Source organism: Emiliania huxleyi, assembly GCF_000372725.1.
Source record: "Emiliania huxleyi CCMP1516 chromosome Unknown EMIHUscaffold_119, whole genome shotgun sequence".
NCBI lineage: Eukaryota > Haptophyta > Isochrysidales > Noelaerhabdaceae > Emiliania > Emiliania huxleyi.
This window is the reverse complement of record NW_005201403.1, coordinates 177,745-204,589: the sequence shown is the minus strand read 5'-3', so window position 1 is coordinate 204,589 and position 26,845 is coordinate 177,745. Positions and strand designations below refer to the sequence as shown.

General features: G+C 66.8%; 8 protein-coding genes across 8 annotated transcripts; 6 read left to right on the top strand and 2 right to left on the bottom strand.

Moving 5' to 3' along the window:
• Nucleotides 1–1,720: 1,720 nt before the first annotated feature.
• EMIHUDRAFT_454707 (hypothetical protein) lies at nt 1,721–4,042 on the top strand (the record flags this gene model as incomplete). The annotated part of the gene is made up of 6 exons (XM_005790715.1): nt 1,721–1,766; nt 1,834–1,874; nt 2,110–2,358; nt 2,434–2,502; nt 2,612–2,637; nt 2,778–4,042. The coding sequence occupies 6 exons, from the start codon at nt 1,721–1,723 to the stop codon at nt 2,821–2,823; spliced, it is 477 nt and encodes a 158-aa protein (XP_005790772.1). The 3' UTR covers nt 2,824–4,042.
• A 1,539-nt stretch (nt 4,043–5,581) lies between these two features.
• On the top strand, nt 5,582–6,346 carry EMIHUDRAFT_224734 (hypothetical protein; the record flags this gene model as incomplete). Its single annotated transcript, XM_005790714.1, has 1 exon — nt 5,582–6,346. One exon carries the CDS (start codon nt 5,582–5,584, stop codon nt 6,344–6,346), a length of 765 nt encoding a protein of 254 aa, XP_005790771.1.
• Nucleotides 6,347–6,721: 375 nt separating this feature from the next.
• On the top strand, nt 6,722–10,025 carry EMIHUDRAFT_429006 (hypothetical protein; the record flags this gene model as incomplete). The annotated part of the gene is made up of 8 exons (XM_005790713.1): nt 6,722–7,429; nt 7,651–7,906; nt 8,197–8,358; nt 8,413–8,537; nt 8,605–8,802; nt 8,867–9,153; nt 9,231–9,924; nt 9,988–10,025. Coding segments are annotated over exons 1-8 (2,394 nt in total), but the record flags the coding sequence as incomplete, so codon positions are not given.
• A 3,158-nt stretch (nt 10,026–13,183) lies between these two features.
• EMIHUDRAFT_224732 (hypothetical protein) lies at nt 13,184–14,729 on the top strand (the record flags this gene model as incomplete). Its single annotated transcript, XM_005790712.1, has 3 exons — nt 13,184–13,711; nt 14,582–14,650; nt 14,721–14,729. The coding sequence occupies 3 exons, from the start codon at nt 13,184–13,186 to the stop codon at nt 14,727–14,729; spliced, it is 606 nt and encodes a 201-aa protein (XP_005790769.1).
• A 279-nt stretch (nt 14,730–15,008) lies between these two features.
• Nucleotides 15,009–15,660, bottom strand: EMIHUDRAFT_361809 (hypothetical protein; the record flags this gene model as incomplete). Its single annotated transcript, XM_005790711.1, has 1 exon — nt 15,009–15,660. A coding segment is annotated over one exon (515 nt), but the record flags the coding sequence as incomplete, so codon positions are not given.
• Nucleotides 15,661–16,592: 932 nt separating this feature from the next.
• On the top strand, nt 16,593–19,019 carry EMIHUDRAFT_224729 (hypothetical protein; the record flags this gene model as incomplete). Its single annotated transcript, XM_005790710.1, has 2 exons — nt 16,593–16,720; nt 18,962–19,019. The coding sequence occupies 2 exons, from the start codon at nt 16,593–16,595 to the stop codon at nt 19,017–19,019; spliced, it is 186 nt and encodes a 61-aa protein (XP_005790767.1).
• A 1,215-nt stretch (nt 19,020–20,234) lies between these two features.
• On the bottom strand, nt 20,235–21,588 carry EMIHUDRAFT_109441 (hypothetical protein; the record flags this gene model as incomplete). Its single annotated transcript, XM_005790709.1, has 2 exons — nt 20,235–20,944; nt 21,000–21,588. The coding sequence occupies 2 exons, from the start codon at nt 21,586–21,588 to the stop codon at nt 20,235–20,237; spliced, it is 1,299 nt and encodes a 432-aa protein (XP_005790766.1).
• A 1,512-nt stretch (nt 21,589–23,100) lies between these two features.
• On the top strand, nt 23,101–26,781 carry EMIHUDRAFT_466885 (hypothetical protein; the record flags this gene model as incomplete). Its single annotated transcript, XM_005790708.1, has 4 exons — nt 23,101–23,210; nt 24,079–25,786; nt 26,047–26,482; nt 26,548–26,781. The coding sequence occupies 4 exons, from the start codon at nt 23,101–23,103 to the stop codon at nt 26,634–26,636; spliced, it is 2,343 nt and encodes a 780-aa protein (XP_005790765.1). The 3' UTR covers nt 26,637–26,781.
• Nucleotides 26,782–26,845: the final 64 nt, after the last annotated feature.

Sequence of the window (26,845 nt, the reverse complement as noted above, 5' to 3'; positions counted from 1 at the left end):
TATCGACTCCACAGCTGCTGCTCATGCGGGAGCTCGGCATATGCAGAGACATCGATACTCGACGACGATACCGGTCACGCACAGGAGCGGCACGCCCTCATCTAATGAACAGCGGCCCCGCCACACACCTTTCGCGGCGCGCCACCCATCCCAGCACCGAGCGCTCCGAGGTGGCCGCGAGGGGATCCGAGTGGTGGCAAAGGGGATCCCTCTCCCTGCGGCTGTGGCCGCGCTCCACCGCAGAGCTTTGCGTCGAGCGAGAGGCCTAGAGCGTGATGCCGCGCTCCTCGCACACGGCCTTCAGCTCAGGCTGCTCCTTGTTGTCCACCTCTAGCGTCTGCACGCGAAAGGAGGCGCGATGAGCATTGGGCGGGGGGGGGGGGGGCGAGGGGGTGTCTCGCGCCTTCAAGCTCGGGGCGGCCCCCTCCTTGAGGGCGGCGGACAGCGCCTTGCAGCCCTCCTCGCCGATCCTGTTGCCGACGAGATTGAGCTTCTCGAGCCGCGGCGCTGCCCCCTCCTTGCCGAGGGCGGCGGCCAGCGCCTTGCAGCCCTCGTCGCCAATCTTGTTGCCGAAGAGAGAGAGCGTCTCGAGCCGCGGTGCTGCCCCGCTCGCGAGGACCTCCGCCAGCTGCGCCGCCTCCGCGTCGCCCCAGCCGAGCATGTCGTAGCTCAGCTCCGTCGCCTTGCCAAACTGCTCCTCGAAGGCGGCCTCGTACAGCTGCTTCACGAGCGGCTTGTCGTCCTTGCCGTTGGTGAAGCTCTTCTTCTCCAGCTCCACCGCGAAGGCAGACGGCAGCAGCGGAGGGCGCCGGCCGCCGTGCTGGCCCCAGTCCGCTCGGAGGCGGCCGTAGTCGTACTCCTTGCCGTCGCGCATCTTGCCGAGGTCGAGCGAGAGGAGGCCGGACTTTGTCAGGCTCGCACAGCTCTGCTCCGTGAAGCACCAGCCGCGGTCAAAGTACTCGGCCACGTTGGTGCCCTCGGGCTGGTCCTCAGCCTTGTGGCCGTCCGGGAAGGAGGTAAGCCGCAGCACGGTCGTGTGGGGGTGGGAGTAGATCGTGCCGAGGCAGCCCAGCCCCTGCTTGAAGAGCGCGTTCTGCTCCTCGCTGCGCATGACGCCGTTGGGGGGGTCGGGGTGCTGGTGCAGCGAGCCGAAGTCCCAAAAGACGCCGAGCCGCGTGATGCGAGGATGCGAGAGCAGGGCCTTGAGCGCCCTCGCGACACGGGTGAGGTTGGCTCCGCGCGGGTCGGGGTGGTCCTTGGTCAGCCACGGGGAGGAGAGCGCGGCGACGGCAAGGTCAAAATCGCCGGTCGCCTTGACGAGGTCGGCGAGGGAGAGGAAGGCCTCTTCGGGCAGTGCCTGGCGGTGGTTGAGGACGCCGCCCGCCTCGGCGTGGCTGATTATCCACTGCGCGTCGAGGAGGGCGACGGCGCCGCTCGCGAGGACCGGCTCAAGGGAGTCGCCGCCGAGCTTGCGCCACCACTCCAGCTCAAAGCGTTTCACGCCGAGATCGGTTGCGGAGGGGAGGGCATTGCGTTGGTGGAGGCAGGGCAGCGACTGCTTGAAGCATGCGCGCATGGACAGCATCGCGATGGTGCTCAACAGCGGCTCGCTCGACAGGCTCGGCGAATCGTTAGCTCAAAGCGTGTCACGCGCGGTTTTCTAATTAGGCAAGTCCGTGGGCAGAGCGTCGTGGTCCTACCCTTTGCGATAGAGTTGCTCATGAACCGCTCTGCCGGTGCTTCCGTCACTGAGTCGGTGACGCTCAGTGAGGTGACTCTGCGCAAGTACGCGAGCAGCCGCCAAGCCAGCGCCAACCACTTCGAGTGACAAAGGCGCGGAGCGGATGGTGCGCCTGAAGGAGCCCAACGGCACGGTGTGGCAATACGAGGGCGAGGTGGCGGAGGCAGCGGCAGCGGCGGAGGCGGAGGCAGCGGCGGCGGCGACGGCGAAGCCCGTCGCCAAGCGGGCGAGGACGGCCCCGAAGCCACCGCAGCAGCCGCAGCAGCAGCCGAGCCCACAGCAGCAGCCGCAGGAGGCGGCGGACGAGGTGGAGGAGAAGGAGGACACGCCGATCCGAATATCTCTCACCCCCCGCTGGCTGTTCATAGGCCATCCAGACGACCTTGCCGGCGGGCTGGGTAGAGGGGGCTATGGTAGTCAACAAGCATTCGGCGACCGGCGTGATCAAGTCCGTCGGCAACGGCAAAATCACGATCTACTGGCCAACGGCAGATATCCACAAGCAGGTCAAAGGGTTTCAGGAGATCCAGAAGAAGGAGATCCAGAAGAAGAAGCTGTCAGGTGCATGGGCCTTCGACGAGTGCCCCATTGCGGACGCTCTCAACAAGTACGCTCTTGTTGGCCAGGGCGAGCGCACCTCCAGGCGCCGGTGACTGTTCTGTTTCGATCGCCGCTTGCCCGCGCTTGCTGAGGCGGGCGGGCGCCAGCGATTTGAGCAGCGGGAGGACCCAATCATGGTTTTTAGTCTCTCTTTCGTGCAAGTCTCGTGGTGCTGTTCGCGCAGGGGGGTATGGGAGGTTAAGTGCGCGGTAGGTGTCCCACGCAAGTGCGAAAGGAAAGGTTTTGGCGGTCAGCGACGATCGCCGCTAGGTGCTGATTGGCTGGGATGAGACCAAGTACGCTGCGGCGCGGCAACGGCGACCCCCTCGCGCACCCTGTATTGTTACTTTTTGAACAGTAAGCAAGCAGCCCCTCTCCCCTAGGTTAGGTTAGCCACCCGAAGAGAGAGGCGAGAGGCACAGGTCACGGCACGCAGTGTGGTCACGGCACAGTGGTACTTGCGCGAGTGGCACGCGTCGTGAGAGCAAGTACAGTCGCCGGTCGCGAGGCGAGGCTCGTCATCAAGCCGTCAGCGCACACTGGCCATTGGATGCTTGGCCTCAGTACCACTTAGCGACGCCGGTCTCGAGCTTGAAGTCGATCTTGGCGAGGGTCCGCTCCGGGTGGCGTGTACCCTCGCGTATCCACTGGCGGACGCGCCGGTTGGCCTCGCGGAGGAAGCGCGCGGATGGGCAGCCGCCCACGCAGGGCAGGCAGGTGCCCCCCAGGGTTTCGAGCGCTGTGGCATCGTAGTCCCCTCGCTCCTGATTATGAAACCATGGGGGTCCGCCATTCCAACGACCCCCAGCATAAGCATCATGGGGGTTCGCCAGTCGGCAGTCACAAGCCTGGTGGCAGCACACGGGGTTGGCACATGGCTGCAGCGTAGTGCTGACTCGCTCGGCGACCGCTAAGATCAGCGCCTTGCCCGCCGGCAGGTTTGCCGGGTCAGCCTCCGCCACTTCGCTCGCAAACGACTCCATTTTGCTCGCAAAAGATGCGGGTTGTAAGCCATCAAGGTAGCCGTGAAGGATGGCATAGGCGATCGCGTCCTCGCGAGTCAAAGCAAGCCAGTACGCTCCGTTCCACGGGAAGTCCGATTCGAGCTCTTGAAAGAAGTCAGCTGCGGTCTTGTACCATTCTCGCGTGAATTCTCCGTCTGAGCAAAATGGCAGCAGGCCTGAAAGCCTGAGGTACAGCTCGCCGCACTGTGGCCCGATGGCCACGCCGATACTGCCGATATCGTCGTCGTCGTCGTCGTCATCATCATCGTCGCCGTCGTCCTTGTTCTTGAAGTCGCAATCGTCATCGTCGTCCTCCTCCTCGTCAGGCAGTAACGCATCGGCTCGCATTGGGAGTGTGCGCAGGAAGACCTGCATCGCAGCGTCCACGTCCTTGTGCTTGATGTGCTTTCTGCGACTATGCTCCGTGTGCGTTATGGCATGCTTCATCCATTCCGTGCCGCATTCTCCAAACTCAAAGTGCCGCCCAGGATCATCTTCAGGATACGAGTCGACAAGCGGCTGATCGCCCACGAGCACGTGCAGCTTCTCGATCGCAGCAATCTCGATACTGATATCGGTCTTGAAGTCACAGGCTGTGCGAATGGCCGCAGAGTAGAAGACTGCGGGCGCAAAGCGAACGCCGCACAAGCGCGCGAGCCGATGGAAGGTGGTTTCCAGGTGTGGCACCGGCACGTCGCCGACCCGCATCTCGATGATGGCCGCGTCGGCGACGCTCGTGCATAGGATGCGGAAGCGCTTGCTCGCCTGCGAGACGAGCGTGAGGTGCCGTGCCGACAGCCAGCGCAGAACCAGGCACTGTTCGTCCTCCGAGAGAATGCTCTCGAGCAGCAGGCTGCCGGGAGCAGACATGACGCTGACCTGCTTGGACATGGGCGGGCAACATCCGACGACGCGGGGTAAAAAAGAAAAAATCCCATTTGCCCGAAAAAAAGACCCCACCACGTGCTCCACTCCCCAGACCCCTCCGGGTCCCGTCCTGTATCCGCGCCCGCCCGAAGCAAGCGGAGGACGACGGCGGGGTGGTTGTGGGCAGCGGCGCACATCAGCGCGGTGCCGCCGCTGCTGTCCTGCAAGTCGATCTCTGCGCCGCGCTGCAGCAGCAAGTTGACCATCCGCTTGTGGCCCTGGCCAGCGGCGAGCATCAGCGCGGTGACACCTGCGCCGTCCTGCAATGGGCAGAAAACAGCCGACGCCGCTCTCTCGCTTCTAGGTGCCACGAGCCACGTCTGCTCGTCACGGGTGCGCGACGCGATGCTGACCTCGGCACCGGCGGGCGCCGCCGCCTCGAGCGCCCTGAAGTCGGCCTCGAGCTCCTTGTCGAAGAAGCGCCGCTCGGTGCGCGCGTAGTTGAAGGAGACGGCGCGCACCTTGCAGAGGCGGAGAGGGAGGCGGCGGAGGGAGGGGAGGCTTGTCTCGTCGTCCGCCTCATCGCACCTCTTTGGTGGAGGAGAGGATGCGGCTGATCTCGGCTGATCTCGGCTGATCTCGGCTGATCTCGGCTGATCTCGGCGGATCTCGGCTGATCACGGCGGCCTCGGCTGGTCTCGGCTGGTCTCGGCTGCCTCTCGGCTGCTCTCGGGCACTCTCGGCCCGCCCCGCGCACCTCCTTGGTGTCGTCGTCGAGAAGAATGCCCGCCGTGTTGCTTTTAGGGTCGTAGGCAATCGTCTCGAGCTCCGCGCCCGTCGTCGCGTCCAGCCGCACCAGCGCCTGCGTCTCGCGGGGGGAGATATGGGGGGATTCGGGGAGAGATGGGGAGATATCGTCGCACCAGCGCCTGCGTCTCGCGGCCGAGCGTCGAGAGGGCGAGCACCGACTTGAAAGAAGAAACCGTGCCTCGCAAACTCGACCATGTTGCCCTCCTCGCCGTACGGGAAATTGACCAAGTCGCGCCACTCATCGCCCGCCGAGTCGCGGACACGGACTAGGTAGGTAGGTAGTAAGGTGAAGAACAGCCAGGCTCGGATTGGACACCAACGCGGTATGGGTGGACGCTGGACACGGACTGTCGTCGAGCTGTCGGCCTACTCTGAGGTCAGCTCGGGTCAGCTCGGGTCAGCTCGGGAGAGGCGGAACCGCCGTCAAGCTGTGAATCGCTCTACCGCGCCCCCCGATCTCTCCAGCACGCTGGCACGACAAGGGCGCGGACTGGCGGGACTGGCACACACAACACGACAAAAGAATTGTCCGGCGCGCGCTGCGAGCGACTCAGAACTCATGAACGAAGCTGCGCGCTCCAATCCAGACGTGCAGTCCTCACCCGCCCTCCTGCTCGTGACCGACCTGATATTCCACGTGCACGGCCACTGCAGCGACGCGCGCCAACTCTTCAGGTCGCGGGAGGTGTGCCAAGAGTGGCGGCGAAGCATTGATGCGCCTGAGCAGAGCGAGCTGTGGCGCGGCCTCTTGGTGAAGCGCTGCGGCCTCCGGCGCCATGTAGCGCTCCCGTCGCAGCTGCCCACGACCACGTGGCGGGCGGCGTACCTGCTCGCGCTCGGCCCAATCGTCACATTCGGCAGCCTCGTGACGGACAACGGCCGCCACTTTTCGACTGAGCAGCTGGACGAGATGCTGCAGTGGCTTGTACGCCTTGCCGACCTCGCTGCGACGGAGGCGCGCTGTCCCTTTGGGCACCTCTTCGGCATCGACGCGCGCGGATGGACGTACGCCGCAGTCTTCAAGTCGGGCAAGCGGAAGGGGGGGCTTGGGGGAGGCGGGTCGGACCTCCAGGCGCATGTGCAGGAGTGGTGGCGTCCGGCGGTGATGGCGCTGACGGAGCGCGTGCGCGCCTCGGTGAACGATGCTCCGCTTGAGGCGCGGTCTGCCGCGTGCAGGTCGGTCCGCAGCTTCGTGCATCTGATGTCGTCCGTCGTGATGCGGTGGGGTTGCTCTGGGGGGGGCTCGAGCACGGCCGAGTGGATGGCGCAGTCAGTGCGCGACGCGGAGCCGGCTTGCGTTGCGCTCGAGCGCATGGCGCAGTAAAGAGGCATTGCTGCGCAGGCGCTGCCCGTACGCGCGTAGCGTGACCTTGCGGCTCGAGCCTTGCGGGCTACGTGCTGTTTAGAAACGTTGAGATTGCGGCCGCGGGCCGGCTCGGATTACTTTTCACTGCAAGACATAGTAGTTTTTTGGAGAGAGAGAGAGAGAGAGAGTGTTTGTTTTTTGGTGTTAGTACCGACACGTTCTCTCTCTCAGACAGTATACACACGCGACGGAAAAAGAAGTCAAGGCGGGTAGAAAGAAAGAAAGAACGCAACATATGAAAAAAAGAAAACAGAAAACTAACGCATTTGCTCTTATAGCGTTTGGGTCGGTCGCCTTGGAATTACTTTTTGTGCTGGCGGCCCGACGCCCTTGGCCGACCCGAGGCGGCCTTACCAGCTGCTGGTCGTATCGACGTGTGCCGTACAACTTCACGTATTAACACGAATGCCCACCTCCAAGCCGCGTGAGCGGTGGGCCGATGAGGCATGCTTCGAGGTTAACCGGGAGCGAATGCACGTGCCGCTCCGGGCGTATGAGAGCCGAGCCGCTGTGCTCGGCCGCCGCTTGTGCGACGAGCTGCCGGCCGGCCCGTGGTTGCTGGCGCTCACACCCGCCCGCTGGTCCTTCTCGCTCGCATCAAAGCCAGCGGATGCTCCATCGGTGTCGGGTCCGGGCGGCTTTGACGCTGCGGGCTGGGGCGACCTGCAGGTTCCATGCTCGTGGGAGGTCGCCGGCGTCGGCTCCAAGCCCGTCTACCTCAACGAGCGGTATCCGTTCAAGCTCGACCCGCCGCGCGTGCCGACGGACGAGCGGAACGAGGTTGGCTCCTACCAGGTCTCGTTCACCCTCCCTGCCCGTTGGATCGGCCGCCGCTCGTACCTCGTGCTGGACGGGCTCGGCTCGGCGGCGACGGTGTGGATCGACGGGGCCGAGGTGGGCTACTCGCAAGACTCGCGGCTGCCGGCCGAGTTTGAGGTGACCAAGCTCGTCTCCGCCGAGGGGATGTCCGCGTCCGAACACGTCCTCTCGGTCCAAGTGGTTCGGTACTCGGACGGCTCGTACCTCGAGGACCAAGACCAGGTGGCAAGTCTAGCCGCCTCCTAGCACCTCCCGAGACCCTCCCTGCGGGCAGGTGCCCGCCTCTCCTCTCCCGCTCCCTCAGCCGCCGCACCCCAGACCTCCCCGCCTCCCCACGCCCACCCGCCAGCTACCCCACCCATCCCGCTACCCAGCGACCCCACCCATCCCGCCGCCCCGCAGTGCCGGCTGTCCCTAACCCCAACCCCAACCCGAACCCGCAGTGGTGGCTGTCGGGCATCCAGCGGCACTGCTTCCTGTACTCGAAGCCCGCGCGCCTCGCCATCCGCGACTTTGCCGTCTCGACCACCGTCCCTCCCTCCGGCGCCACTGCCGACTTCTCGCTCGACGTGGCGCTCGCCGGCTCGATCGTCGACGCCGCCGCCACGGACACAGCCGCCGCCGCGAAGGCCAGAGCCCTGCCCAGAGAGAGCGGGCTCGTGGCGAGAGGGCACGCCCAGGACATGTCCGCGACACGCTGTCGCAGGCCTTCTCCGAGAGCGGGCTCGCGGTGCGCGCCTCGCTCCACGGCCCCTTCCGCCTCGGACGCCAGCAGGACCTCGAGGCGCCGCTGCCGGCCTGCAGCGAGGCGTGGGCCGCGACCCTCGCGCCGCCCACGCTCGCCGAGGACGTGGACGTCGCCAGGCTGTCTGCGGTCGGCCGCCCCGCGCCGGGCGCCGACGACGCCGACCCGCACCACGCCCTGCTCGACGACGACGCGCACGGGCTGATGTCGCTGCGCGGCTGCCCTGCGCGCGCGCGCGGCGGAGCGACCCTCGAGGCGCCGGCGCTCTGGAGCGCGGAGGAGCCGAACCTGTACTCGCTCGTCGTCGAGCTGGTCGCCCCCGGCTCGGGCGGCGAGGACGTGCTCGACGTCGAGACGTGCCTCGTCGGCCTGCGCAGCGTGTCGATCGAGGGCGGCCCCGCCGCGCGTCGACGGCGAGGCGAGGAGGAGCCGGTTGACCGGCTGTGCGGTCGTCGGGTAGGCGGGCTGCTGCGGGTCAACGGCGCCCCGCTCACCATCAAGGGCGTGAACCGGCACGAGCACACCGCCGAGGGCGGCAAGGCCGTGTCGTGGGAGTCGATGCTCCTCGACGCCACGATGCTCAAGGCGGCCGACTGCGCCGGCTGTCTGCCGGAGGGCGGCGAGTGAGTCACGCCTGCTCGCCCATGATCAGGCGTACAACTTCAACGCCGTCCGGACGGCGCACTACCCAAACACCGACGCTTGGTACGAGATCTGCGCCGCCGTCGGCTTGTACGTGGTGGACGAGGCCAACCTCGAGACGCACGGCTTCTCCTCGTGGGGCGACGAGGGCTACCTCTCCAAGCAGCCCTCGTGGCGGCACGCCTACCTCTCGCGGATGACGCGGATGGTGCGGCGCGACACGCGCCTGCCTCTTCCTGGACCTGTCGTGGACCTGTCGAGGAGCCCCGCAGGTGCGGCGCGACAAGAACTCGCCGTGCGTGATCGTCTGGTCGCTCGGCAACGAGTCCGGCTACGGCCCAAACCACGACGCGATGGCTGCGTGGTGCCGCACGCACGACCCGAGCCGGCCGGTCCAGTACGAGTCGTGCGGCGGCGGCGACGCGACCGACATCATCTGCCCGATGTACCCCGACAAGAAGCACGTCGAGAAGGTGGGGAGCTCGGCCGCCGGCCAAAACGCGAAGTGGATGTTCGCCCCGACGCGCCGCTTCCCGCTTGGCACGCGTGAGCAGCCTCGGCAGTGCCCCCTCGCGCGCCACGCCGCCCTCGGACGCGGCGGCTCGCCCGACCGCCGGCCCGCACCGCGCGCCGTAGGCCGCTCATCCCTTGCGAGTTTGCGCACGCGATGGGCAACTCGACGGGCAACTACGCCGACTGGTGGGAGCTCTTCGCCTCGCTCCCCTACGCGCAGGGCGGCTTCATCTGGGACTGGGCGGACCAGGGGCTGCACCAGACGGACCCGAAGACGGGCAAGCACTTTTGGGCCTACGGCGGCGACTTCGAGTGCAAGCAGCACGACGCGCAGTTCTGCATCAACGGGCTCGTCTTCCCCGACCGCACGCCTCACCCGGCGCTGCACGAGGTCAAGCACGTGCACCGGCCGGTCGACGTGGCGCTGCTCTCCGCCGAGCCGGCCGCCGAGCCGGCCGCGGGGAAGCGGCGCTCCGCGTTCCGCGTGCGGATCAGCTCGCGGTACGACCACCTCCCCAGCCTCGCCCACCTCTCGCTGCGGTGCGGCCTCGAGGTCGGCGGCGTCGAGGTCGGAGAGGCGGCGCCGCTCGAGTCGGGCGGCGGCGGCTGGCGGGCCGTCGGCGCGCGCGACTCGTGTGAGGTAGACCTCGAGGTCGTCTGGGACCCCGCCCTCGCGCCGTACCGCCCGTCGGAGGTCTACCTCGCCCTCTGCTTCACGCTCTCCGAGGAGTCGGCCTGGGCCGCCGCCGGCCACGAGGTCGCCGCCGTCCAGCTGCACATCGACGCCGCCGCGCTCGGCGAGCAGCTCGCCTCGCAGGCGCCGCCCGCCCGAGGAGCGGATTAGCCGAGGAGGAGCCGAGATATGCAGCTCGCCTCGCAGGCGCCGCCCGCCCGCGCCGCCGCCGCGCTGGAGTCGCCGGCGGCCGCGCCTCTCAAGTGCTCCGACCTCGCCGACGCCATCGAGGTGTGATCTCCCCATATCTCCCCACATCTCCCCACATCTCCCCACATCTCGCCGACGCCATCCAGGTGTCGGGCAGCGGCGCCGAGGGCGCCTTCAGCGTCGTCGTCTGCAAGACGACCGGGACGCTCCGCTCGCTCGCGATCAACGGCGAGTCGCTGCTCGCCGCCGGCTCGGCGGCGCTCAACCTTTGGCGCGCGCCGACGGACAACGACAACGGCGCGACGCCTGGCATGCCGGCCGTGACGTCGGACCGGAAGGAGTGGCTCGCGCAGTTCGTCTCGTCCGCCTCGTGGTCGAAGCCGAAGCCGCAGCTCGGCTGGGCGACGCTGCAGCCGCTCTACCTGCGGCCCTTCTACTCGACGGTCGGCCCCTTCCTCCGCTGGCTGACACTTCCTAGACACTTCCTACACACTTCCTAGACACTTCCTAGGTCGGCCCCTTCCTCCGCTGGCTGGGCGTGGGCGCAGTGCAGTCGTGGGCGTACATCTGGAAGCACCACTCCCTCGACAGCCTCTCGCGCGAGGCAGTCGCGGTGCAGCTCGTCGAGGCGGCGGCGGAGCGCGTCGTCATCCGCTGCAAGTGCGACCTGCGCACGCCAAAGGGAAGGACGCGCGCGAAGCACGAGCTGCTCGTCACCGTCTCAGCCGACGGCTCTGTCGCCCTCGACACGACGGCAAAGGTGACAAGGGCGTCCGGGATGCCGCTCTGCGCGCCCGAGTTCTCTCTCCCGCGAATCGGCCTGCGCTTTGCCGCGGCGCCCGACCTGCCGAGGCTCGGTGCGAGAGGTGAGTCAGTCGGTGAGCCACGCGCGTTTGATTCCACAGGCGCCCGACCTGCTCGGCTCGGTGCGCTGGCTCGGCCAGGGGCCGCACGAGAACTACCCCGACCGGGCGGCCGGCGCGCGGTTCGGCATGCACAGCGCGACGTCCGCCGAGCTCTTCACGCCGTACGTCGTCCCGTCCGAGTGCGGCCACCGCGGCGGCACGACTTGGCTGGTGCTGTCTGCGCCAGGAGGGCGCGGGCTCGCCGTCTCGAGCGAGGAGCCGTTCGGGTGGTCGGCGCTGCCGCACGGCGCGCAGGCGATCGACGCGGCGGCCCACCCCTCCGACCTCGAGCCGGAGGCGCACGCGACGCTCTGCGTCGACCACCGCATGATGGGCGTCGGCGGTGATATTGGGTGGGGGCGGTCGGTGTGGCCAGAGTACCTCGTGCCGGACGGGGCCTACACTTGGCGGACGACGCTGCGCCCCTTCAAGCAGCCGCCGGCGACGCCGCCGCCGGCGGCGGCGCCCATCGCGGGGGCCGAGTGATGCCGACGGCTCTGCCTCGGCTCTGCCTCGGCTCGGCGTCGGCGTGGCGCCGGAGGGCGCGTGTCGCGCCCAGTCTCGAGTCTCGACAGATGATCAACGTGCGTGCGATTGTGTGCTGTCTCAGAGAGGGGCCGAGTGATGTTGTCTGGGGTGCGGGCGGCGGGGACGGGCGGATCGGAGCCGCGGGGCCGACTGTGGCTGGAGAGAGTGAGATTGCTGGTCAGATGGGGCGCGGAGGCGCGAGACGCGGAGGCGCGAGGCAGCATATACACATGCATCGGGCGAAGAGCTCGAGCCCGAGATTGCGCATTGCGGCCATATATTGCAATGTTATTTCCAATTCACAAATATTTTTGTGTCGGCCGTGTCTCCTTGGGTCGATGGGTCCGCACCTCAGAAGTGGGTGATCCGCCGCGGTAAAACGGAAACCTGATCCGCTATAACCCGCCACGTAACTAAAAAGCCGTCATAACGGGCGCAAACAATATGTACGATCTGCACACAACTAGAGAGAAAAGAAAATCTACCGGGGTTGTGCGTTTATGTGAGTGAGGTCTGTGTCCTGAGCTCCTGACTTGCCAACAATATATACCTGTACAACTTACCACAATTCGATACAGTCGTACAACAATGATAATCTCTCTCTCTGTCTCTCTCTCCACAATGCGTAGCGCGCTCCCTAGCTCGGCCCCTTGACGGACGAGTCACCTGCACCGCCCCCCCTTCGTGCCTGGAGGGAGTAATCGGGCACGCACCACCACCACTGCATGCAGCGCCTTTTCGCAGCAAAGCGTGTTCACCGCGCCCCCGGGGGAGGCGGGGGCGTGGAAAAAGCGGGGGCGGCGGGTGTGCGGGATGTCTGTGGGCCCGAGAGCGATATGCCATACGTGTCCTTGCTTTGTTTCCTAACTCGAAGGCTACCCGGCAGCTCAAAAAAAGCGGGCACGCGGGACATGCACAGGCGCCAAGGGGCGCAGAACCGACCTAACCCGTCGGAGGTGGGGGGAAGGGAGTCCCCCGGGTCCTGCGCGAGCGCGAGAGTAACCCCAGGAGGGCCAAGATGAGCGGTGCGCGCAGGGGTCGGCGTGGAGGGCGATGAACGCGCCGCGCGGGGCGCCGCCTCACCGGCCCTCGCCAACGCCTCAAAAATGGCGCAGAGTGAGGCGGCGCACCGAGCGAGCACGTGAGCCCCGTGGCTCCAACCGGGCCCTTCCTTTTTTGAGCAGGTGTGCCGCCGCGCGAGCGACGCTCCGAGATCGCCCGAGATAGCGCGGCGCGGCCCCGAGATCGCCCGAGATAGCGCGAGATCGCCCGAGATCGCGCGGCGCGGCCCGAGGCGAGGTGGATGGGTTGGGAGCGAGGGGGCGAAAGTGTTCAGTGCGGTAGACGGTGAGCTCGGGGCGCGTGAGCCGGACTTGGGGGCCGGACGGCTTTCATTTCTCTCTGCGTTCTCGCACATGGAGTGCGAAATACTCGACTTTCCGCCCCAAACTGTCGCACTCCCCTTTCTCCCGGCCGGGGTGGGGCGCGCGCGGGGGCGGCGGGTGTGCGGGATGTCTGTGGGCCCGAGAGCGATATGCCATTTCCGCGTTGCGTTTGTTTCATCACATCGAAGGCTAACCTCAAAAAAAACACGACATTTCGCGCCATGATCGGCGAAGAGGGGCAACGATATGGGACCCACCACGCCACGCGATGACCCCCTCCTCTCGATCCTCGATCGCTTCACGCCTCTTGAGGCGCGCGCCTCGCTGCCGCCGAGCAAATTCGTGTCTCCTCCTGGCCCTGCAGCCGAGCCCATCATGCGGTTCGTCCGCGAGTGCCACCGCGAGCCCGTCCCGCACCTGACACCGAGCGGACCGGGCCAAGAAACGCTGCACGAGCGCTCGGCGGAGCGTCACCCCGATGCGGCGCGGCGGGCTGGTGCAGAGCGGGCGGCGGCTGCCGTTCGTGCGGACGCGGCAGTGGCAGCCTTCCGTCGCCGGCTGTGCCCGTGGCAGACGCTCTGCGAGGAGGCGTCGCTGCAGCTGATGCGACGGCTCGACCTGCCGACCCTGCTCGCTCTCAAGGGCACCGACCGGGCATCCGCCGCGCGCGCGCGCGCAACACTCGCCTCCGTGCGCTGGCGGACCACCGGATCAAACGGCGCCGACCTCGCCGCCCGGCTGCCCGAGGCGAAGGCTGCCGGGTGGCTGCGATCGCGGATCACGCCGTCGAGCGACTTTGCGTCGCTGACGGCGCGGGCGCTGCGGGCGGAGCTGGAGGTGGCCCTCTCGCTGCCGCCGGGGGCGCTGCGCAAGCGCAGGGCCTGGCTCGACCGGCTCATCCTCGTGCGGAGAGACGAGACGACCGCCGCGCCGCCACCGCCGCCGCCGCCGCCTCCTCGCCAACCGTCGGTCGCGTCGCGGCCAGCCGAGCGGTCGCTCCCGGCCCCCTCACCGCGCCCGCCACCGCAAGCACCGCCGAGGCCGCAGCCGAAGCCGCCGCCGCCCGCCGCCTCGCCAGGGCCGACGCCGTCTGGGCCGCCGCCCTCTCTGCCGCTCCATGGCGCAGCCCAGCCGACTCGCCAGGCCCGCAGGCAGGCCCCGCGCAGAAGATGTGGCGAGTGCGCGGGCTGCGTCTCTCCCGGCTGCGGCGTGTGCGCCTCCTGCCGAGGGACGAAGAGTGCGATCGAGCAGCGGAAGGGCTGCGTGCATCGCAAGTGCGAGGTGCTCGCCCTCGCCAGGAGGGAGGCGGCGGCGGCGCGCCTCCTCCTGCAAGCCGGCTCGCCGCGCAGCGCCGCCGCCGCCCCGCCCGCGGCGAAGACCGCAACCCCCCGACCGGCCGCTCCGCCCGCTCCGCCCGCTCCGCCCGCGACACCTGCTCCGCCTGCTCCGCCCGCCGCTCCGGCTGCTGGCTTCTCGACCGGCCGCGAGGCGAGCCAAGAGGCGGCGCCGGACTCGGACGAGGAGGAGGGGCGGCCCCTCGCCGCACGCGCAAAGAAGCGCGCGCGAGGCGACCCGCAGCAGGCTGGCGAGGGAGGGAGGGGCGAGGGAGGGGCGGGCGGCGCAGAGGGAGGCGCCGGCTCCGACTCAGAGGAGGGCCGGCCGCTTGCCACCAGGCGGCGGGGGGCGGCGGCGGGGAAGCCGCCGGCGAAGGCGAACGCTTCGGAGAGCCCGCCGCCTCCTCCGCCTCCTCCGCCTCCTCCCGCTCGGCACAAGCTTGCTGCGGTGCGGCAAATGGCACAGAGCAGCGATGAGGAGGAGGAGGAGGCCGACACAGCTTGCCAGGTGCTTTCCGCGACCGTGCAAGCGGCGCGAGCGCAGGTGGCCTCGGGGCCATCCGGGGCGATGCGTGCAGCCGCCGTGATGCGGTTGGTGCGCCACTGCCACCGGCGTCCTGTGCAGCACCTTCCTGGCCCCATCCCGTTTAGGTAGGCTCGCCGGACGGCGCGAGACCGAGAGATTCTGCCCGTCGCGCGCGCTCTAGGGTATACATGTAACCTCGGCGCCAACCCGCCTAGTTTCGTTTCTTTTCTTCCCTACAGCACCCTCTCGTGTCCTCTCTAGTTTCCGGATATCCGTGGAAATTTCAATCAAATTTCCGGTGCGGAGGGTGGCGATAAATAGAGGCGGTTAGAGCACCACGACGCAACAAGATCCACTCTGCAGTACATCCCCCCGTGGAGAAGCAAGCGAAAGCCCACACACAGGCCGTCACAGAGCAATAGCTCGGTGGAGCGTCGAGCCCCACCACCGGCGCCCTCCCCGGGCGCAGCACTGTCCTCAGGCACGCTTGCCGCCCTTCCCGCTGGTGCCGCTATCGAAGAACTCAAACAGCGCGACTGCAAACATCGAAAAGTTGACGCAGTGGAAGCCGGTGCACACGATGCAAAAATCGCCAAGGATGAACTTGAGGACGTACAGCAGGTAGCAGGAGAAGCACGCGCCGGCGGTCGCGACCGCCAGGAAGAGCGGCTGCCGGTACGGGACGAGGTTCAACCTCCACAGGCACGCGGCGACAAAGTAAGCGGAGTAGAGCGCCATGCCGGCGACTGCTAGGCCGATATCGAGGGCGTCGCCCTGCTTCACCAGACCCCAGTGAGAGAGCGGGTGCGCGTACTCGCTCGAGAAGACTGCCGTGCAGGAGAAGCCCGCGCCGATGTCGCACGCAGCCTCGTAGCCGGGCTCGTGCATCTGCGTTTCGACGGAGAGCGCGTACGTGGCGATTGTGAGGCCAACCAAACCCAGGAGCGCCACCTTGATGGCCCGCCGCTTGCTGGCCGCGGTGAGAGGCATATGGTGCCGAGACGCGCGTCCAGTGCGGGTTCCCCCTCCCTGGGGGTAGGGGATCCCGTACCCACACTGGAGCCGAACCCTGGGGAGATTGCGATCTCGGAGCGTGTCACGCTAAGTTTGGGAGCGTGTCACGCTAAGTTCTAATTGCAGTGTCACGCATGGACTCGGACCCCGAAATGCTCCGTGCCAGAGACCTCGGTCACCGACGCGTTAGCTCCTTAATGAAGGACGCGAGATTCACAAATTATGGAGCTCCGGAGAGGGCGGTACGTGCAGCTGTCCGCACGATACAAGCCGCAGCGAGAGGCTTGCTTCAGAGGCTATGGTGGCCGTTCCGGAGGGCGGTGATCCTCGCTGAGAAGGCTGGTCTGCCCATTACAAAGGAGACACTTGCACAGTTTGGCTTCCAGACCACTTAGTTCTAATTGCAGTGTCACGCATGAATGGTGAGTTGGATGAGTTCTGGGAGCGAAACAGATGGACAGAGGCCGATGAGGCGGAGTGGAGACAGCAGCAGCCCCTCTTCGTACAGATCAAGTGGCGATTGCTGGAACTCTACTGGGACTTCCTGCACGCTTGGCATGTGATAGCCCACGCGACCGGACTGAGGCGATTTATGACGCTCTACAAACTCAAACTCGGTGCTGCTGGCTTGGGCTAAGTTCTGATTGTAGTGTCACGCATGGATCTGGTCTGGGGATGGACAGAGGAAGATCAGGCGAGGTTCAGACAGCAGGAGGCCTTGACCGCACGGATCTACTGGCAGATGCATCGACTGTTTTATAAGTTACTGTGGTCCTTTGACCAGATGTTCCACGTCACCGGACTGGAGAAGTTGTGGATGCTATACAAACTCAAACTCGGTGGGGCCATGGCCGCAGGTTAAGTGATGGAATTGGTGGGTCCGCGCTAAGTTCTGACTGCAGTGTCACGCATGCGCCCCGTTGAGATCTCTGGTGTCGGATACATGGGCAACGAGTTGGTGACGACGGGGCTCTCTGCGGGAGGCGGGGTGCGGGCGGCCACTGGCTTGTATTTCTCCGTGATCAAACGCCTAAGGAGGTGGTTAGCATTGGCTCGACGCAACATTAACAAGATGATGCAAGTAGCAGCAATAGAGGACTTGGGCATTAGGTCGCAGACCGTAAGGAAGCGGCGCCATGGCATGTTCTGACAGATCACGCATCAAGATTGAAAAAGAAATGTTCTAAGGGCAGTGTCACACATGGATGCACCTCGGGACTTGCTCAGATCGTTTTTGACCGCGAACACTAAGATACAAGCCGCAGTGAGAGGTTTGATTATGAGGCTGATGTTTCCACTGCGGAAGTTGCTAAGTTCTAAATAAGCATATGTCCGCTGCGGAGTGGGTTCAGGCTCCTTGCGGATACGGGGGTCTGAAATGTAGGTCTACCGCAAGTATTCACCAAACGAGGGGTGGGAGAAGGACACGAGCAGGCAGGAGATCTTGTAAGGACGATCAGGGACACAGGGGAAGGAACGGGAGCGGGAAAGATTTTAGAAACCCTTTCTCCTTCTCTTGGAGCGCATCGCGACACGGTCACACGGAGGGGGGCTGAGGGTTCACCCACACGACAGGGTTCCAGGAATCCCCCCCCTCTCGTATAGGACAGGTTGCACCCGGCGGCACCGGGGGCAGGCGCGGGCCTCCTACTGGTTGCGCTCTCCTAGTTCTCCTGCTCCCGACAAGGTTAGGCTGTACGAGGTTTTCCTCTCGCACCCCGTCTGTTTTCCTTTCCTTTTTTCTCTACAGCACCCTCTCTTTTCCTCTCTATTTTCCCGAGAAAACTCCGTGGAAATCGTCAAATTTTTGGCTCTGAGCCGAGTCTGAGGCTGGTTTGGGCCCAAAATCAGCCAAATTTTAGGCCAAATCGTCAAAATGCCGGGAATTTTGCGGAGAACCCGTGTAGACCTGGAAATTACCCTGCGACCGCCTGGGTATTTTGTCGATTCCTCAATTTTGCCTCAGATTTTGCCCCAGACCAGCTCTCAGACTCAGGGAAACTCGCGAGTTTCCAGAATGGAGCACCAAACACCCTCTGTTTTCCCTGGAAATTTCCGGCAACGCAAAGTGCTGGGGACCCTCTGTTTTCCTTTTTGTTTTCCGGAAAACCTCGTACAGGCCAACGACAAGGGTTGTCAGCGACAGGCTCGCAGCACGGTGGACTCCCTACTCCACTGGCGATCTCTCTCGACTAGCGACCTTCCTCCGGCTTCTCACTGGCAGTCTCTCACTATCACGGGCACACTGACAGAGGCGGCCAAGGCTCACGCCGTTATGCCACCGTTTTCCGCGCACAGCATTTCTTCTTCTTGGACCACTAAGAATTGGCTGGGGCTGCAGAAGCAGCGTATCTCAGTGTCGTTCTTCACACGGCAATCGCAGAGCAGGTTGTGAATGAGCTTGCCTGTGGCGGGGGTGGGCGGGTGCACGGAGCTAAGTGCCTCGCCGCCCTCGCAGGAGTCGCTTAGGCGGCTCCCGTGGTGTACCTGTGTTAGTGCCAGTGCGAGCCAGTCCCGTGCCCAGTAAAGAAAGAAAGAAAGAAAACAGACAACCCAAGGGAGGGATGGGAGGACGGCACGCCGCCACCACACAGGGATTTTAAGGAGAGGTGTGTGGTGCGCTAGCCGTCGCCCACCCTAGGGAGTCTGCCTCTTCCTATCTCTCTTCGCAGTCTCTCGCCGATTCTCGCTGCAACCTTCATGCCACCTCGCGGTCGTCCCACTCTCGTCGTTCTCTCCCTTGTCACTTCCTCCTCTGTCGCGTCGTTCTCTTCTGCCTCGTCCTGCGACGCCGCCGCCTGCCGGTCCCTTGTTCTCGCGGCTTCTTTCGCCTTTCGGCGCAACTCCGTCCTCCTCGCGGCGTATCCTGGCCCCTCGAGTCCATCGAGCTCCCCTCGCGCAAGGACCACATTTCTGACTCCCACTCCGATCATTTGCCTACAGGTCATGTTGTTGCTCAGGTCCACTCTCTCTTCGAACACTCGTGCCTCTACGGATGATGCCGGCGCTGGGGTCCCCTTCGGATGCATCGTGACATCTGACAACTGGATTTCCACTGGTTCGTCCTCCTCGGAGTCATCTTCCCCGTCCTCCTTCCGCTCGGCTCTTCGCTCGGTACGTTCGGTGTGGCTCACCCTCCATGCCGTGAACAGGCGCTTTATCCACCCTATATTCTTCTCCCGTGCCCAATAAATAAATAAATAGAGCAGGCATCTCCAGGGAGAGATGGGCGACGCACACGAACACAGAGGGACAGTGCGCACCCCGCCCCGCTCGCAGGGCGTGCACAGTGTTGTGCGAGGGCCGAAATTCTTCTTCTTCCGTTTACACGCTGTAGCTCGCTGTGTGTGTGTGTGTGTGTGTGTATGCGCTGCGCTGTGGCGGCCTGCGCCACCAGCGCGCTCGAAACACGCCGCAGCAGGCGCACCGTCGTTCCTCCCACGCTCGACATGCGCTCCTCCGACGCGGAGATTCGCGCCGCGCTCGCCGGCGTGCGGGGCGCGCTCAGCCCGGTGCTGGCAATCAAGGGGCACGGGCTGGAGCGCGCGTGCACGGAGCTGGCGCATACGGCGCGCGAGCACCACGCCGCCGCCCGCGCGGCCGGCGCCTCTGCCGAGCCGGAGCAGGAGGCGCTCGCGCTCGACGGCCCGCTGCACGAGCGGGCGGAGGAGCTGCGTTCCGCGCTGCTCGGGCTGAGCGCGCGGCTGCTGCGAGTCGCGCTGGGCGTCGAGTCGGACGCCGAGGCGGAGGCGCGCGCAGGCCGGCTCGAGGGCCGGCTCTGCCTCCGGCGCTACCCGCAGCGCGGCGGGGAGGCTGCGGCGCCGCGGCTCGGCGCGCACATCGACTCGACGGTGCTCACGCTTCTGTGGGCCAACGGGCCGGGGCTCGAGGTGCTGATGCCGCGCGACGGGCGGGGGGGCGAGGAGGGCGAGGGCGGCGAGGGCGGCGAGGGCGGCCGCTGGACGGCGGAGCAGGTGCTCGGCCTCGGCCTGCCGACCGCGTCGGCCGTCGAGCTGCGCGAGGCGCGCGAGGACGAGTGGGCGTGCGTCGAGCTGCCGTGGGAGGAGGGCGCGCTCATCCTGACGGTGGGCCTCGAGTGGCTCGAGAGCGCGCCGCTCCGCGAGCGGATGCCGATGGAGTGCGCCGTGCTGCACCGCGTCGCCGTGCCCGGAGGCCGCCAAGAGCGGCTCTCCCTGCCATTCCTGGTAAACCTGCGGCGAGGGCCCGGCGGCGGCGCGGGAGGCGGTGGGTGACGTTGTTCTCGCCGCGAAAGGGACCAGCCTGCGGGCCGTCTGAGCGGGGTTAGGCGGCGGCGGGCGGCGGAGTAGCCACCCCGTAGAAAATACCCCAACGTGTCGGGAGTCGGGTGAGGGGGTGTTCAGCCGCGCAAAGAAAAAATCAGAAACGGTCGGATGGTCGTAGTTCGATCGGTCCCGATGCCAGTACTTGCTACGAGCTACACCACAGCGGTCAGCGCACACGGCACAGGACTTCGCACAGGGCATGAGAGGACAGGGCGCAAACACACGGCAAGCGGCCAGAGAACGTGCAGCTAGCCCTTGTACGAGCCCTTGTAGCTGGGCCCTCCCAGCACCCCCTTGGCCTTGGCGAGCAGGTCGCGCGGGGGGCGGAGCGCGCACGCGTGCAGCAGCTTGTCGAGGTAGTGGTGCAGCAGCACGATCGAGTGCGACGAGAAGAGCACCACACCTCCCAGCGAGACGCGCAGCAGCGGCGCGCCCGCCTCGCCCGCCAGCCTCGCGACGAGCGCCTCGTCGTCGTCGAGGAGGCCGCGGTCGTCGCCGAGCACGACCACCACGCCGCGCGCCGCGCCTCCCTCGCCGGCCTGCCGCCGCAGCAGCGGCTGCAGCCGCGCGCACGCCGCCTCGATCGGCTCTCCGCGCGCGTGCAGCAGCAGGACGGCCGGCGGCGGGTCGCTCTCCGCGAGCGCCGCCCGCACGGCCTCCTCCGTCGAGCCCGGCCTCAGCAGGAAGCCTCGCCGGTCCGACTGCGAGTACGCGGCCGCGTCGCACACCTCGCCGCCCGGCCCGACCCCGTCCGCTGGCCCGGCAGGCGAGGCCATCGCCGCGTGCAGCCGCACCGCGACCGAGAAGTCGTCGGGCTGGAGTCGGCGGATCGAGGCGCCGCGCACCTCGAGCCGCTGCGCCTCCTCCTTGAAGCAGAGCGAGACGCACGTGTTGCCCCGCAGGCTCTGCGAGCGGAACAGCGCGGCAGAGACGCACGAGCAGCCGACGTCCATCCTGCCTGTGGACATGCACTGGACGCGTCATGGACGCGTGGCATGGGAGAGCGCGAGCACGCGAGTCCACTCTGCCCTGGCGGAGCTCGCGCGGCGCAAAGTCGGTGCGCGCGAGCCGCATCGGAATCACAAAGTGGCGCGAGAAGCAGCCGCACGCCCCCGCCTCCGCCTCGCGCGCGCAAAAGAGGTACCGCTCTCCCGGCAGAGCGCCAAAGGTACACTCTGCCGCGGCGTGCAGCTGCGAGCCGCAGTGGCTGCACCCGGCGCCCTTTGGCCCGGCGCAGTGCTTCGCGATGTGGCCAAACCCGCCGCACTTGCGGCACGCGCGGGTCGGGCACGTGCGGCCCAGGTGGCCCACGCGGCCGCACACGTTGCACGGCCCGACGGTCGAGCCGGCCTCGGGCGGCGCGGCGGCGGGTGGTGGCTTGTCCTTGCGCTTGCGCTTCTTGCCCGGCGGCGCGGCGGGAGGCGTGGAGGATGGCTCCGCCTCTGGACGCTGCGTCTCGGCTACAGGACGATGCGGCTCGGCTACCGCCGCTCCCGCCGCCGGCGGCAGCCGCTCCGCCGCTCCCGCTCCGGCTCCCGCCGCCGCCTGCTGCTCCGCCAGCTCCCTGGCTCGCCTGAGTTGCCGCGCTTTCGTCGAGCCCATGTCCGCCGTCGACGAGAGCGTGGGAGTCGACGAGCGGAGCGTGGAGAGCCTCTCGAAAAGAAGTCTTCCTGCGGTCCGTTCCCCCACCCCTCGCCCAAAGGCGCCTGGAGCGACCGCGGTCCGGTCGCGCCACCGCGGCTGCGGGGCTGATAGAGCAGGCCGGCTGCGGCTCCTGATGTACCTCCGCTTTTGGGTGGCGGTCGCGCGCTGCCGACGGCGCTCGCCGGCGCTACGGCGCTCGCGGCGCGCTCGTGGCGTTCAGGGCGGCTCGCACACGCACACGCACACGCACACACACACACACACACACACACACACACACACACACACACACACACACACACACACACACACACACACACACACACACACACACACACACACACACATGCACAGACACACAGCCCCTTCCCCTCCCCCCTCAAGGGCGAGGACACGCACAGGCCGCACCTCTAGTCGGTGAGGCCCGCATAGTATGTGGGAGACTCGTGCCGCCGCCCCTGCCACCCCTGTGTCAGTGTGCCTGTGGTAGGGAGAGACTGCCAGCGACAAGCTGGAGGCAGGTCGCTAGACTGAGATGAGACCGCCAGTGGATGTGGGAGTCCACCGCGCACCGCGCTGCGAGCCTGTCGTGTCCCTTGTCAGGAGCAGGAGAGCCCCACCTGTCCCCCTGATCGTTCTTCCAAAATCCTGCTCGTGCAGGTGGGGACCCTGTCCTCGTCCCATCCCTCGTTTGGCGTGTCTGTTTTCTTTCTTTCTTTCTTTCCTCGCGCCCCGCCCCGTTATTTCTTTTCAATGCCCACCTTGTGATTTTTGGGTCAAAATCGTCCCGATTTCATAATGTTCGTTCGTACGTGCATCCGCGGCGCCCAGCGCGGTGCCAGCGGCTCCCATACCTCTAAGAGGCCACCCACCTCCGTATAGACCCTTATATCCGCGGTTTACGCCCAATAGAGGCAGCTGCAAGAGGGCCCGGACGGGCACTGCGGCACACACTGCTCGCTGCTCGGCCATGCGGTAGCGTCTGGTGATGCCGCCCCTGCGCGGGCGGGGGCGTCTCGCTCGGCAGCAACTGCGCCGCGCAGCGCAGGTTCGAGGGTCGCGGTGGGTGGGTGCACTGGAAGACGTAGCGGTCGAGAAAGCGCTCAGCGACCGCTACGTCTCGAGGATGGAGCCGTCGCGCGGACCCGACCGGCCGACCGGCAGTAGCAGCAGGCGCCGGAGGGCGCGGGAGGCAGCGGCGACACCTCGGGCCAGAAGCGCGAGCCCTAGGCTGGTGAGGGGGCCCGCTCATGCGTAAACGGCTCTGGGACTTAGCTAAATCGCGCATCGAAATCGGGACGATTTTGCCAGGGCACCGTCACAAGGTGTGGTGCGCTCGACCCATAAACTTGCTGTCTGCCTCGCTCGCGTTGCGGCTGAGACGCGCGCGCGCGGCCCGACACTCTCTCCCCACCCAGCGCGTGCTGCGCGACTAAGACGGGCTCTGAGATCTTCCAGCTGCCTCCATCGATGCCGATCGCGCCGACGATCACCGGCACGGGCGGCGGCTTCCGGAACCGGCTCGACCTCGAGGAGGGGAACAAGACCGACGACGACAAGATCATGGCCGAGTGGGGCAAGTCGAAGCTTGGAGGATAGCGTAGGGTGCGATTTCGATAGTTGTTAGCACGTTACTAAAAAGGGAATTGTGCCTTTGTTTCTAGCCCGTCGCTGCCTCCTCGATGCCGCGCCAAACGAGGGAGACAAGCACAAGGATCGGAGCTCCGACACAGCCCTCCTGCCTTCCTGCTCCTCCTCCAATGTATCCCCAAAGCAAAACGGCTGTAGTAACAATTTTAGGAGACGGGTTCTCTGCACCACGGCGTTCATCCCCTCATCCAGTAGCGCCCTATTCACGCGCGCGCGAGACGTGCAGACAGGGGGTTGCCAGGTTAGAGAGCGAATGGCGTGGTGCCCTGTTCACGCGGCCCTGTTCACGCGCGCCGCGCGCGCGAGACGTGCAAGGGTTCGTGGGGCACAGGAGAGCGATGAGGCACAGGAGCGGGACGATGCGGCTCCGCTCCCGCTCCGGCTCCCGCCGCCGCCTGCTGCTCCGCTAGCTCCCTGGCTCGCCTGAGTTGCCGCGCTTTCGTCGAGCCCATGTCCGCCGTCGACGAGAGCGTGGGAGTCGACGAGCGGAGCGTGGAGAAGCCTCTCGAAAAGAAGTCTTCCTTGCGTCCGTTCCCCCACCCCTCCGGGTACCCACGCGGCGCGGTTATTTCTTTTCAATGCCTGGTGCGCTCGACCCCATAAACTTGCTGTCTGCCTCGCTCGCGTTGCGGCTGAGACGCGCGCGCGCGGCCCGACACTCTCTCCCCACCCAGCGCGTGCTGCGCCTTCGCCCGCCGCGCGCGCGCGCAGAGACCCGCTCTCCGCAAGGTCCGGCGTCCGCGCTCTGACGCCCCTGTGCCGCGGGCCGCGCACAGGGGAGCTGCCGTGCGCCTGAAGGCGCGGCACCATGTTCTGGTCGCTGCACGCGGGCACGTCGACCATCGACACGCTGCTCAGCAGCGAGGAGGGCTTCACCCTCGAGCAGCTGCTCGATGAGGACGATTTGCTGCAGGAGTGCAAGTCGCAAAACACAAAGCTGCTCGACTACCTGACCGAGTCGGCGACGGCCGCCAGGCTTATCGACTACGTCATCGAGATGCCGGCGGAGGACGACTCCGAGGCGCGGCGCTTCAAGTACCCGTACGTCGCGTCCGAGGTGCTCAGCTGCGACGTAAACTCGATCCACGAGGTTCTGCTCGCCGACTCGAGCCGGCTGGTCGAGAAGCTGCTCTCGATCCTGCAGCAGTCGCCGCCGCTGCCGCCCGTCCTCATCGGCTACGCCGCCAAGGTCCTCATCGCGCTCTACAAGTGCTCGCCCGAGAGCTTCGCCGCGAGCTTCTCTGCGCTGTGGGAGGGCGCGGCGGCCGCCGACAGCGGCTCGCAGCTGGCACTGCCGCGGCTGACGGAGAGGCTGATGGCGCACCTCGGCTCCGACGCGGTGCTTCAGATGCTGACGGTGCTCTGCGTGGGCGAGCCCGTCATGGCGGAGCCGGGCATGGCGCAGCAGCTGCAGCCTCCCGCCGCGGCGTGGATCCCGCACGAGGTGCTGGTGCCGGCGCTCTTCGAGCAGCTGGCGGCGCCCAACCCGGAGGCCGCGCAGAACGCGTCGGCCCTGCTGACCACGCTGCTCGAGGCGAGCCCGGCGCTGCCCGCCTGCTTTTGCGAGCCCGAGCTCGAGGCCCGCGAGAGGTGCGAGACGCTGCTCAAGATGTGCCTCGGCGCCGCCGGCCACCCAAACGGCGGCGGCGGCGGGCTCAACCTGCCCGCGCTCGATGTGCTGGTGAGGCTGCTCGTGCGCTGCCGCGAGATTGGGGCGAGTAGCCCGTCGTGCGCGGACCACCTGCTGCGTGGCGTCGCCGAGTCGGTCGACGCCTTCTTCGTGGCCATCGCGACGCCGGCGCAGCTGCCAGAGCGCATCAGCCGCTTCTTGCCCGAGAAGGGCGCGCGAGCGATGCCGCGGCCCCAGGCTGTGACGCGCTGCAAGCTGCTCGCCCTCTTCGAGGAGGCGCTGCGGCGCGAGGAGCCGGAGACGCTGATAGCGCTCTGCCAGCTCGGCTTTTTCCACGTCGTGCTCGACTTGCTGCTGCTGCCGCACCACTGCAACGCGCTGCACATGCGGACCGCGGCCCTCATCGACGTGGTGCTGTCGGACCGGAGCGCCGAGTCGGCCGAGTCGGCGGCGACGCGCGAGCAGGTGCTCCACTCGCTGCTGGTCGAGGCGCAGCTGCCCCAGCGCCTCATGGAGTGCGCCACCGCCTCGAGCGAGATGGCGGTCCGGCCGTCGGGGCACGCCTATGTGATGGTGCTGCTGCGCGCGCTGCTCGAGGCGGCGGCGAGGGAGCAGAGCATTTCGTCGGCGCTCGAGGCGGTCGAGGGCTGGGACGAGTTTGTGGGCCCGTCGGGGCTGCTCGCCTCCTGGGAGAACGTCCAGTCCAAGCCGCTCGGCGGCAAGATGCCGCAGCGCGCCTCGGACGAGGACTCGGACGGCGACGAGTACGACGGGTCGCGCGAGCTGGAGCGGGCCCTGCAGCTGCAGGCGCAGCTGCGCGCGCAGCAAGAGAACTCGAGTTCGGGCGAGGACAGCGGCTCGGACGGCGCGGGCCCAGTACCTCGGCCCATCACTGATGAGTGAGCGGTGAACGAGCGAGCGCGGTGACAATAGGCGAGGGCCCGTACCTCGAGCACTTCGCGCAGCTGCTCTCGCAGCGCAACTTTGTCAACGACATGGGCGCCGAGCTCGACGAGGCGCGGAGAGATGCGCGGGGCGAGGCGGGGGGAGATGGGGAGATGGGGAGATGCGTTGCGATGTGGCGAGGTATGGGCGCCGCGCGCGCTGTGACCGTGCCGCGCGCGCGTGCGCCGCAGGTGCTACAGGACGGCAGCGGGGGGGGCGCGAGTGCGCAGTGGGACGCGTCGTTCGATGACGATGAGTTCGACACGGAGCCGCTGCCGGCGCAGCCACTCGGCGCGGGCGGGGGCACCGCGAGCTTCGCAGACTTTGGCGCGTCGGCGCCGGCGGCTCCCGCGGCAGACTTTGCGGCGTCGGACTTTGCAGCGTTCGACGACGCGGCGGAGGCGCCGGCCAAGTCCGACGCGTCGCCTCCGGACTTTGCAGCGTTCGACGACGCGCCCGCCGAGGCGCCCGCCGCCGAGGCGCCCGCGTCGGACTTTGCGGCGTTTGACGTGGCGGACGTCTCGGCAAAGTCCGACGCCCCGGCCTCGGATTTCGCGGCCTTTGGCGATGAGGACGCACCGGCGGCGTTCGCTGCGGACTTCGGCGGCGCACCGGAGCCAACTCCCGGTGCGGCTATGCTCGCGGCCGCCCCGGCCCCTTGCTCGCCGCCTCACCACTGCCCTTGCGTGTAGGCGAGTCCTCGGCGGAAAACGCCGCGGCGGCGCCCGACCCCGTGGCTGATGGTCTAGGGGAGAGCAGCGCAGCGCCGCTTACCGGATGACAGTTCAGTTCGCAGCCGCACAGCGCCTCGCCCGCGTGCAAGGGCCCAAAGCCGTGGCGTGCCCAGGCTACTTCACCCTCTCACTCGATCTGCCGACCACACAGGGCAGATCGCCTTTTCCTTTTATGTACATCTCTCTGGGTGCTGTGCGTGCCGGTTGCCGCATATAAGGTAGAGGATCTGTTTTGAAAAGCACAAAAAACGAAGCG